Source organism: Myxine glutinosa, chromosome 11 (assembly GCF_964187855.1).
Source record: "Myxine glutinosa chromosome 11, kmMyxGlut1.1, whole genome shotgun sequence".
NCBI lineage: Eukaryota > Metazoa > Chordata > Myxini > Myxiniformes > Myxinidae > Myxine > Myxine glutinosa.
The window spans coordinates 83,627,399-83,639,790 of record NC_136271.1 but is presented as its reverse complement, the minus strand read 5'-3'; the positions used below and the strand labels follow the sequence as shown (position 1 = coordinate 83,639,790).

The following is a 12,392-nucleotide window of genomic DNA, read 5'->3' as shown; positions in this document are numbered from 1 at the left end:
CGTGAGACCCAAAAGCTTGAGCGACAGAACATCTTGGAGAGGATTGTTGAGAAAGTAGATGGGAGGGTTGTCCAGTCGATCTTTTCGGAGAGACATAGTAAGAGTGTGAGATTTGTCAGGATTGAAAGACATGTTCCACTTGTTTGACCAGTCTGTGATTTTGTCCAAGTCTTCAGAGAGTGAGGAGGCTGCAGACTGCCGATCTGAGGGAAGAGGAATGGAGCGGCAGAGAGTGGAGTCATCAACAAAGAGATAGAGAGGATTTTCAAGAGAGTCAGAGAGATCATTGATGAAGACCAGAAAAAGCACGGGGCCCAGAACACTGCCTTGGGGAACTCCAGCCTGAACAGGAAGAGGAGATGAGAGAAACCCATTCAGGGCCACACGTTGACGACGACTAGAGAGGAAGTCCGCCAGCCATGCGTGGAGATTTCCATGGATACCAAAGGAGGAGAGTTTGGTGAGCAGAGCGGGGTGCCAGACCGTGTCGAAGGCACGTGATATGTCGAGGGAGACAGCTCTAATTTCCTGTTTGGCATTGAGGACCTCCATCCATTGTTGAGACAGCAGAAGCAGCATGTCCAGAGTAGAGTGACCTGGTCTGAAACCAAATTGATGATCAGAGATCAAGCCATTGGAGAAGAGGAAAGATTTCATATCAGAAGCAATGATGGATTCCATGACTTTGCTGATAATTGGTAGAAGGCTGATTGGTCTGTAGTTGCTAGGATCTGTTTTTGCACCTTTTTTGTGCATAGCGGTGATGTTGGCTGATTTCCAAGCAGATGGCAGTTGACCTTGAGCAAAAGAGAGGGTGAAGAGAACAGAGAGAGGGTGAGATAGAGCGGCAGAGCAGGATTTTAGGACCCGTGGGCTGATGCCGTCGGGTCCAGTTGCAGAATCAGAGTCGAGGGTTGACAGAAACTTTTCCACCTTGTCAGGAGGAAAGGACACGGAGTCCAGGAGCAGCAGGGTACGACTGGGTATGGTGGGTACAGAGAGGGATGGGTTTGGGACACAAGATTTAGAGGCAAACACAGAGTTGAGGCATTCAGCTTTTTCACGTGCGGAGTCAGCTGTGTAGCCGTTTGAGGTAAGGGAGGGGATGGAGGGGGAACAAACACCAGAAACGGATTTGACCAGACGCCACCAGGATTTGGAAGAGGGAGACAGATAAGAGAGTTCGGTCTTGAGAATGGTGAGATATTGTTTCCTGGCTCTCCTGAGGGTGGACACACACTTGTTTCGGGCTTTGTGAAAGGAAATGAGATTTCCTTCCATTGGCTGCCTGGCATTCTCTGAGAAGCTCCATGCAGTTTGAATGTTTTCCACAATGTATAAGGCTCATGAATGAGTTTATCCATCGTCAACGCTTGCCAATTCTAATACACTTTGTCAATTTCTACCCAGCAATTCAAATCGGGTCTTCTGCACATCATTCACACCATTTCAAATATACCGTTTTTTAAGTGGTGCAGCCGCTTCAATATTTGGTTATGTCCGTCCGATCCGTCAAAAAATAAAGAAGAAGAACCTTTCTAACTCCCCCATGTTTAATTCTAATGGGTTTTGATTGTTTCTCGACTTTGCCTATTTCATATTAAAAATGCCAAACGGAATCACTTCCTTCGGACACGGGTGCGATGTTTTTCAAGATAGAGCTAGCACTTCTTCTGTATAGCATTTCACTTACTCAGCACGCACATTCACTTATGTTACTTTGCTGTACATTTGGCTCTGCTTAAACCGTCCAGGAATAAAAATGATATGGACATTCAAACACAATATTCACCATAATAAAATGCATGAGATTTTTTTTGAACCTGGAATTTGAAAGAGCTCACCTGCAGTCCTGCATAAGTTAAACCAATGGACTACACAGACATCAAACCATTAGGCAAGGATGCCGAAGGTCGAGATCTCCACAGGGTATTTCCATTATGGTCTTTTGTACCAAACGTATTTCCTGTCCTTTGCCCTATATTTGCCAAAAACATTTTCTACACCTTCAGCACATCACATTATATCTGGCGGGTGTAAAGGTCTTAAGGGTATTTGGGGTTCTAAAGGGTCTAACTCTAAGAGGATCTAAAGGGTCTCAAAGGTCGAAGGGTTCTAAAGCGTGTATTAGTGTCTATAGGCTCTTAAAGGACCTTCGGGGTCTCAAGGGTCCTATGAGTCTAGAGGGTCTTACAGGGTCTTCGGGATCTAGAGGGCCTTCAGGATCTTAAAGGGTTTTTGGGTTCTAAAGGCTCTAAGGTGTTTTAGTTGTCTTATTGGGCGTTATTGGTCCTCAGAGTTTGAAGGGTCTGTGGGTCTCCATGGTCTTAATGAGTCTCGGGTTGTAAAGGTTTTGTGGGATCTTAGGGGTTTTAAGAGTCTAATGTAGTTAATACACATTGTTACGTGGTCCTCCCGGTAACTACCTGGTCTTGGTGACCCCCGGACCGTGGGAGGGACCCCGCCAGAAAGATATATGGTTTATACGCTTTCGTAACGCAATCAATATGAATTCCGGTCAAGAAGAAACCCCACACCAAGGATCCGGAATAATCAATAATATATTCACTGAGCAATCAACAACCATCAACAATGCACAATCAATATTACAACCATGTGAACTCATCTACACAAACTCTAAGATGGCCATCTTAATCTTATACATTCCTCACGTGAGCCCCACTCCTGACTCCCTCCGTGGTCAATGTCTCTCCTCTCCGCACACGGGCGGTTGAACGAGCCCCGGGCGGACGTGCTCTAAACGTGCCGTCTCGGACTGGGGCCGCGGCTGCAGCGCACCTCCTTGCCAAGCCACGGGGCAAACCCAGCGCGGCGTCCAACGTGCGCGAGGCCCCAAGTGCGACTCTTACGCGTCCTTGTAGATGGGCAAAAACCCAGCGCGGCTTCCGACGCGAGCGAGGCCCAACGTGCGGACCCGTACGCGTCTTTGTAGACGGGGCAAAACCCAGCGCGGCTTCCGACGCGAGCGAGGCCCAACGTGCGGACCCGTACGCGTCTTTGTAGACGGGGCAAACTGTCCCGGACGCTTGGTTTCGTGCACGAACTCACAGTGACTGGACGTGTCCAAAGGTATTTACCGCCCAGGTAACTCCTCTCGCCAGACGTTTCGCAACGGCGCGTTTTCCGCGCAGCGTAAGGTCGATTCCACCTTCTCGTCGTCGCGGGGCGAGGAAGAAGGAACCTTCCTTTCCCTCGTGTCTTTTTCCTCCCTCTCCCGTCACTTCCGCTTCCGGCCACTTCCGTTTCCTGCCACTCTTTCAGAAGGGCTCCTGACCCTCCAACCACAACAACTACACAACAACTTAATATACTACACACGGAAGCAAAGACCTGCATGGTACTTCACATACATTCACATAAATATGTAACACTCCCCCCCTTCAAGAAAGAAAGTTTGAACCCAGCGAAAACTTTCTTTGCCGGCCAATTTGGAGAAACAAACCAGATAACTCAACCCCCCCACATTATCAGTTCCCCCCGGGCACAGTTATCACTTAAAAATAAAGCCAGTTAAGCCACTCGATAGCACTTTTCCGGGAGGCCAAGCCGAGTATTCACTACATGGATGCCTTTAGGAACGCGGAGTTCACGGTTAGTCCGTGCAGGAAAGTTCTCTACATGGGCGCCTTGAGGAACGTGGAGTTCACGGTTAGTCCGTGCAGGAAAGTTCTCTACATGGGCGCCTTGAGGAACGTGGAGTTCACGGTTAGTCCGTGCAGGAAAGTTCACTACATGGACGCCTTTAGGAACGGCGTTCACGGTTAATTCGTGTAGGAATCTTGGCTCGGCGGCTCCGCCGCCTTCAGTGCTTCAACTTCTCAGAACGTCCCTAATAATTAGGGTGGGACCACTGATCCCTGTAGTCCCCTGAATACCGGTCTTCTTCTCGGCCACTACTTTGCCCATTCTTCCTTCGGGAGCGGCCGTAACTCAGGGAGCCTCCATAATAATATTGACTGCGGCCACCACCAAAACTACCGCCCAGTTGTCCTCTCCTGTAGACCTCTCGACGCCTACGAAATGCCTTCCCTACTGTTATGGTCCGACCCTCCAAATCCTTGCCATTCCAATTCTTCTCTGCCTCTCTGGCGTCTTTTGTGCTGGCAAACGTGACAAAGCCGAACCCTCTTGACTGTTGCGTTTCCCAGTCTCTTACCAACCGCACTTCCACCAGCGGCCCATATCTGTTGAAGACAGAGGTCAGAACTTCTTCCTCTGTTTTGAAGTTCAGTCCCCCTACAAATAACTTGGCACTTTTGTCACCATCCCGAGCTGGTGTGGTGTTATTTTCCCTGCTGGGCTCTTTATCAACCCTCAGGTTACCATAAACTTGACCCCCGGCCAAATCATTCCCGAGAACCACAGATACACCCTCTACAGGAAACGTGGCTTGTAAACCGACGGTGACCGGTCCTGACACCAAATCGGACTCCAACTGGATGACCTGAAGGGGAGCACTAACACCGCCCCCGATCCCCTGTAAACGAACACTATCCCCCGTTGCCGTCTCCTCGGACCATGGCAAAATGCCTTCAAGCATTAAAGATTGATGGGCCCCTGTGTCTCTCAATATCCTAACCGGTCTCCGGTTAGTCGAGGCTCCATCCAGTGACACAAACCCCTCGGAAATAAATGGTTGGTAACCCTCTTGATGGCGATTTCTTACGCTAGCCATCGCATTCGGAGTTGTAATAGTCGGACTCCGCTCTGGGTTGTCCCTTTTCATGAGGTAACAACTGGACATCAAGTGTCCAGGTTTTTTGCAAAACGCGCAAGTAGGCCCGGAGGAAAACCTCGGGGTCTGCCTCGGGCCCCCCGAACTATAAGTTTGTCTTGGGCCCGCATCCCTCTGATTTCGAACCGGTGGGGTATCATAGTTGTCCCCATAATCATCTCGAGGCCGCCGCCATGTATGGTCGTTCTCCGCACCTGCTGTTCCCCACCTCCCCTGCGGAGATCTAGGCGAGGAGTTAGGTTCGTGGACCCCTATTCGGTGGGTTAAGGCATAATCATCTGCCATGGTGGCTGCGTCCCACAACTTTGGTACCTTCTTTTCCTGCAGGTACACTTTGATGTCCTCGTGGACACACTGCTGGAATTCCTCCACCAGGATCAAGTCCCGCAATGTTTCGAAGTCTTTCCCGACTCCTTTTGACTCACACCACCGATCAAACATGTTTTCTTTCACTCTGGCAAACTCCACATGGGTCTCACTCTCCCTCTTCCTGGCATTCCTGAATTTTTGCCTGTAAGCTTCCGGAACCAACTCATAGGCTTTGAGGATGTGCTTCTTCAGTACCTCATAATCTGCACATTGGTCCATTGGTAGCGCCGAATAAATTTCCTGAGCTTTCCCCACCAGCACACTTTGCACGAGTATGGTCCATGCCTCCTCCGGCCAGTTTAATTGTCGAGCCACTTTCTCAAAGTGTGGAAAAAATTTCGCGACTTCTTTTTCACTGAACGGTGGAACCAGCCTCACATGTCTGCCCACATCCCAGGTTTTCTGGTTAGGTGTCGACCCCGTCAGCAAGGGTGGTGCCTCTCCCCGTTCTCTCATTAACTCCAGCTCCTTGAATTTGATTTCTTGCTGAAGCTGCATGTCACGTTCCTTTAATTCCCTTTCCGCTTTTCTCTCCTCTGCTTCGAGGTCCCTTGCAGCTCTCCTTTCCTCTGCTTGTTCCTTTTCTCTTCTTTCCTGGAGTTCTCGTTCCACTCTCCTTTCCTCTGCTTGCTTCTCTTCTCTCCTCTCTTCTGCTTTCCTTTCCTCTTCTGCTCTTTCCTTTTCTGCTTTCCTTTCTTCTTCTGCTCTTTCCTTTTCTGCTTTCCTTTCTTCTTCTGCTAACCTTTCCTGGAGTTCTCGTTCCACTCTCCTTTCTTGTGCTTGTTTCTCTTCTCTTCTCTCTTCTGCTTTCCTTTCTTCTTCTGCTCTTTCCTTTTCTGCTTTCCTTTCCTCTTCTTTTATCCGTTCCTGGCTCCGTAATTGCAACTCCAGTTTCCGGAGCTCAACGTCTTCTGGTTCTTCGGGTAGCCACTCCCAGGCTAACTCGTCCCATGTTCCTAATCCCACCATAGATTGTATCACCGTGGCCTGCAACTCTGCCTTCCTCCAATTAGTTCGGACCTCCAAGTTAAAATGTTTGGCCAATTTCAAGAGATCCGACTTTAGCAACGCTCGGAACTGTGCCTCACTCGGGGTTACCCCAAAGTTCTGTGCCACAAACGCCATGGTGCCTATCGTTAACACCTGTTAACCTTCACCCCAAGACTTTCCCCAATTTCTCAAAAAAAAAAAATATTACCAATTAATAATTAATTAATAAATTTTAATTACCAAAAATATTATTATTTTATTATTTTATACACTTTTAGATCCCGGACGTAGACCCAATTGCGAAACCGCAAATCGTAATTTGGACGAGCCCCCAATTCTGTTACGTGGTCCTCCCGGTAACTACCTGGTCTTGGTGACCCCCGGACCGTGGGAGGGACCCCGCCAGAAAGATATATGGTTTATACGCTTTCGTAACGCAATCAATATGAATTCCGGTCAAGAAGAAACCCCACACCAAGGATCCGGAATAATCAATAATATATTCACTGAGCAATCAACAACCATCAACAATGCACAATCAATATTACAACCATGTGAACTCATCTACACAAACTCTAAGATGGCCATCTTAATCTTATACATTCCTCACGTGAGCCCCACTCCTGACTCCCTCCGTGGTCAATGTCTCTCCTCTCCGCACACGGGCGGTTGAACGAGCCCCGGGCGGACGTGCTCTAAACGTGCCGTCTCGGACTGGGGCCGCGGCTGCAGCGCACCTCCTTGCCAAGCCACGGGGCAAACCCAGCGCGGCGTCCAACGTGCGCGAGGCCCCAAGTGCGACTCTTACGCGTCCTTGTAGATGGGCAAAAACCCAGCGCGGCTTCCGACGCGAGCGAGGCCCAACGTGCGGACCCGTACGCGTCTTTGTAGACGGGGCAAAACCCAGCGCGGCTTCCGACGCGAGCGAGGCCCAACGTGCGGACCCGTACGCGTCTTTGTAGACGGGGCAAACTGTCCCGGACGCTTGGTTTCGTGCACGAACTCACAGTGACTGGACGTGTCCAAAGGTATTTACCGCCCAGGTAACTCCTCTCGCCAGACGTTTCGCAACGGCGCGTTTTCCGCGCAGCGTAAGGTCGATTCCACCTTCTCGTCGTCGCGGGGCGAGGAAGAAGGAACCTTCCTTTCCCTCGTGTCTTTTTCCTCCCTCTCCCGTCACTTCCGCTTCCGGCCACTTCCGTTTCCTGCCACTCTTTCAGAAGGGCTCCTGACCCTCCAACCACAACAACTACACAACAACTTAATATACTACACACGGAAGCAAAGACCTGCATGGTACTTCACATACATTCACATAAATATGTAACACACATACTCACATTTTGTGCAGACAAATAAACAAACAAGAAATATGTGGTGCATAGCACGATACTTATGAGATTCCTAAAATAAGTTGTTGGCCTTTGATGACCTCAAAAATAGTTGGTGGTTGAATTCAGTGACCAGATATGCAAATCCTCTTCAAATTTCAAGTTAATCGGATGAACATTGAGGATTTTAGAAATTTGGTCTATGTTGACCTTTTGGCCTATGCTGACCTAAATATAATTGGTGGTTGTATTCAGTGACCAGATATGCAAGTCCTCTTCAAATTTCAAGTCAATGGGATGAAAATTGAGGATTTTAGAAATTTGACAAAGTTGGTGACCTTTGGCCTTGTTTTGGCCGATTGACCTTTTGGCTCCAAAAACTATAGGCTTCTTACTTATGACCAACTCTACCATTTGGTGAAGTTTCGTGAAGATTGGCTGAAAATTGTGACGTGTAGGCGACTGACATAGACAAATAGACAGACGAACACACAGGCAGACAGAATGGCGCACAAGACCAACCAATATACTTGAAAAATCTTCGATTTTCGCAAGTTAAAAACGGTCCCAAATACAATACCATCTCCTCTTGTGATGGTAACTAGAACGGCATTCGGTAGAGCGTATACATCCGTCAGGCTGAACAGTAAGTTGTGTAGGCCTGATGTGAATCCGGATCGATAGGCCTGATCTGAATCCGGATCTTAACCAAAATCGAATCGGCTTGTTCTCGTCACCGAAATAACTCAGTCACCAAGTTTTATCATAAACCATCCACAACGTTTTGAAATAGGCTGTATAGTACATCGTTTTTGGCCCTATTATACATCGGCATATTATTGGCCATATTATTTGGCCAACATAGTATCGTACATCGTATTCAGCATTTTTTCAATGGTGAATAAATTATTGGATCCGGATCCGTATTCAGATCTTCACCGAAATTGAATCCATTCTTCCTTGTCACACACCCAATATGTACACCAAGTTTCGTCCGAAACTGTCAACAAAGTTTTGAGATATCGTGCTACATATCGGTTTTGGCCCTCACAACTCACTCAATGGTGATGAAGAATCACTTAAAAAATTCTCTTATCCAGATCCAGATTTGAAGCTTCACCAAAATCTGATCATTTCATCCTCGTCATACACGTAACCTCTCCACAAAATTTCGTCTGAATCCGTCCACAACTATTTTTGAGATATCCTGCTCACAGACGGACAAACAACAAAGAAGACATCTTGCTGAGCACAACACTTGCAAAATCCCGAAAACAAATTTGACCTTAAAAATAATTGCCTGTTGAATTCAAAAGACCACATATCCTTTTTCACAAAGATCCAAAAGATCCTTTTCAAATTTCAAGTCAATCGGATGAAAATTGAGGATTTTATAAATCCCACCTCAAGTTGTTCCCACAACAGTGTATCCTACGTACAACAAACAAGATGAGACGTCATTGAAACTTTCCGTGAATGACAAGGGCATTGGGAGTTATCGATGTACCTTTGACATGATTAACATTAAGAGCCAATTAAAACATCAAAACATGTGTTTGTAAGCTATGCTCCTCATTACCATGGTTACGTTCACTGTTCTGCCATGTGATTTTCGTTCGGAAATTTGAGGAATGTGGAGGTTATCAAACTTACCAAGCAAACCCAATTCCAGGTGCTCCGCCTGGAGCGTGCAGCTCAGCTTTCCCGTTGAGGAATTAAAATGACTGACTGTCAGCATTACAGGAATCTTTCTGCTTTGGAAGTCAAAGGAACCCTTCCAGACGTAATTTTGCTCAAAAACGTCAACGGGAACTGCAAGAGAGAGGTTTTCGTGAGTGTTACATTCCCTTCATGATCCAGGTTAAAATGCCAAGGTTTGCATGCCTGTTGGCTCATGTTAATCTTTGGAATATTATTCGATCATTGGTGCGTTGGCCATGAGTAATGGAAGGGTGTGCGAGATGGATGCTCCATACATTGTGCCACATTCCATACCAAGTGAAATTTGGTCAGATATTCAGTTCCGACAGAGAGGTATTCATCGGAAGTCCTCACCGGTTGGCCTGGAGTTCATAACTCCAACGGCGTGTGTTGGAATCCTTTCATTGTGCTTGCGACCAGCTGGAAAGGGAGGATCAGAACACCATTCTGGGCATGAGGCAACCTTGATCAAGTGCAGTGTTATGTAAATTCGTAAACAAACTCAAAGTAAGCCGAGTTGGATAGAGAAGGGAGGATGCCCTTGGTTATGTGTGAGAATGAATGAACAGAGCATGACCAAGGAATGAAGAAGAAGGGATTAGTTAACGAGGAATTAATGTTTCTGTGTGGTGGGATGTATTTGAGAGATGGAGAAACCAGTGTGCGATATTATAAACTAGTACTGTATAAAGCCAGTCAAAATGACGGGTTGGAACAGTTTTTGACGCTACAGCCACGTGATTATGCCAAAGTCATAATAGTGGGGCAGATATGTGAAATGATTGTGGGCAAAATTGGCATATATGATGCCAAGATGGTACTAATTAACTTGAGATATGGTACCAAGCTGGATTTTTTCCGAGGAGCCCATAAAGTGCGAAAATTCAAAATGGCCGCCACCGCAATTGAAAATGTCTATTAATTGCCGTATCTTTGTGAATAGTTAACATATATAAACTTAAATAAAGTATCCTTTTGTATGTTTTCAGACATGCTGAATCCAATGGAACCATCATTTGGTTGAAAAAATGCATATATATCATGGGACGAGTACTTTCGCACTCGCATGAATCTTTCTCACTCTCCTACAGGAGGAATGTATACCATCACCTCCTTGGATCATCATCGTCATACTATCCATTGTGACGAACTGCAGGATCATGCAATAATTAAGGGAAAGAAAAACGAATTATTGTTTCTTGTTGTAATAATTTGTATTTCTTCTCTTCGTAGGTGAGTGAACGGGAATTATGTCGACATGGAAAAAATGCAAACTTGTTCACGGCGAGACACTGAGATCAACTGTAAACACATGTCAACCGATAGACTGGAGTATGTGTGCATTATGCCAAGAACACTCGGATAAACCACTGCAATGTCCAGCGAAATCAAAACGCACAGACGTTGGTGTTGGATATGATACTCTGGGTGAAAACTTGAGCAAATTTCTTGAAGTGGGCAACCAACCATTACCGATTGACATACGTAGGCTTGATGAAGGGGATGGTATTGGAGGCACACTGGAACGTAATCATGCCCAATGGCACAAATCATGCCGATTGAAGTGCTGTGCCAGTCGCCTCGCCAGAGTTCAGCTAGCTTCACAACCTACTACATGTACATCTGACGATACCCTAGGAGGACCTTACATGTTACGGCAGGCTGAACGTACAGATCCTCTAGAATATTTCAAGTGTTTCTTCTGTGATGAAGCTGGAACGGAGGCGATACCTCTGCATGAAGCAATGACACCACGACTCGCACAGAGGGTTAGGCAATGTGCATTGAAACCGCAGGATCAAAAGTTAATTGCACAAATCAGTTCTCGTGACCTTGTGGCCCAGGAAGCGAAGTACCATGCCAATTGTCTTGTCAAATTGTACAATGCCAGCAACAGGAAGACAGAGCAGGGAGAAAAAGAGAACGTTGACCGAGTGTCTCATGGTATAGCATTGGTGGAACTTATGGGATACATAGAAGAGACGAAATTGAGCGACAAGGCTATTGCACCTGTTTTCAAACTGGTGGATCTTCTACAGTTATACACCGACCGACTGGCAGAACTGGGAGTTGCAATAAGTGGACGTATACACTCCACTGATTTGAAAAATCGAATACTCGCAAACATGCCAGGGCTTCGTGCATACAAACAAGGCCGGGATGTCATGCTCAGTTTTCATGATGATCAGTTTCGAATGTCTCGAGAACTACTGCACATCATGTGGAGATGCCCCATCAGTTGATGTCGTCATATTGGATGGTGCTGCAATCATCAACATGCTGAAGCCCATCGGCATCAAAACATTCCAAGAATATGCCACACAGGTGTTTCTCCCTTACGTCAAAGTGCAGCTGCGAAACGTGAACAGACTCGACATCATTTGGGATGTGGACCTGGAAGACAGTTTGAAATCCACTGCGAGAGAGAACCGTGGAAAAGGCGTTCGGCGGCGTGTTGCGCCATGCAACAAGATTCCCGGAAATTGGCAGGAGTTCTTGAGATTGGCAGACAACAAGACAGAGCTGCGGTATTCGACATCTTGGCACACCAGGTAAGACTCCATCCAGTATTGCATGATTGTTTTTCACAAACCATATACACGTATCATCGAGTATACACTTCAAAATATGTGGATGATAACGACCGAGTGCAATTCCTGCATCACTTTATATGCAATATCCGTCATGACATACAGTTTAACCAGGCTTGTTTTATTGGCCATCTTAGGTTGTAGAAAATCTGACGTCAGAGAAGGACGTCTACACCACATGCGGTGAGAATGTGCTCTGCACAAGAGTTCACCAGGACACTACATCCCGAGCACCATGTACCCACGAAGAGGCGGACACGTGAATGCTACTTCATGCAGTCGATGCCGTAAACAGAGGGTATCGCAGAATCGTGCTACGAACTGTGGACACCGACGTGCTCGTCCTGGCCGTCTCAACTGTGGCACTGCTTGAACACACAGAAATGTGGGTCGCTTTTGGCACTGGGAAGCATTTCAGGTACATTCCTACTCACGATATCGCCTCACAGCTTGGAAGTAGAAAGGCACGTGCACTTCCTAGGTTTCACGCCTTCACAGGCTGTGATACAGTATCATCGTTTGCTGGCGGGGGGAAAAAGACCGCATTTGCCATTTGGAAGTCTTTTGACGAAGTGACACCGGTATTCTCTACTTTGTCGATGGATCCATCAAAGTTCAATGACGACTGCATGTCTGTTCTGGAGACGTATGTTG

At 46.9% G+C, this 12,392-nt stretch overlaps 1 protein-coding gene across 1 annotated transcript in view; it reads right to left on the bottom strand.

Annotated features, from left to right (window-relative positions):
* The window catches only part of CSMD3 (CUB and Sushi multiple domains 3), a 1,283,181-nt gene that overhangs the window by 39,589 nt on the left and 1,231,200 nt on the right, over window positions 1-12,392 (bottom strand). The window contains 2 exon segments of the mRNA XM_068130918.2: window positions 9,100-9,258; window positions 9,502-9,567. Coding sequence (XP_067987019.2) covers window positions 9,100-9,258; window positions 9,502-9,567 — 225 coding nt within the window.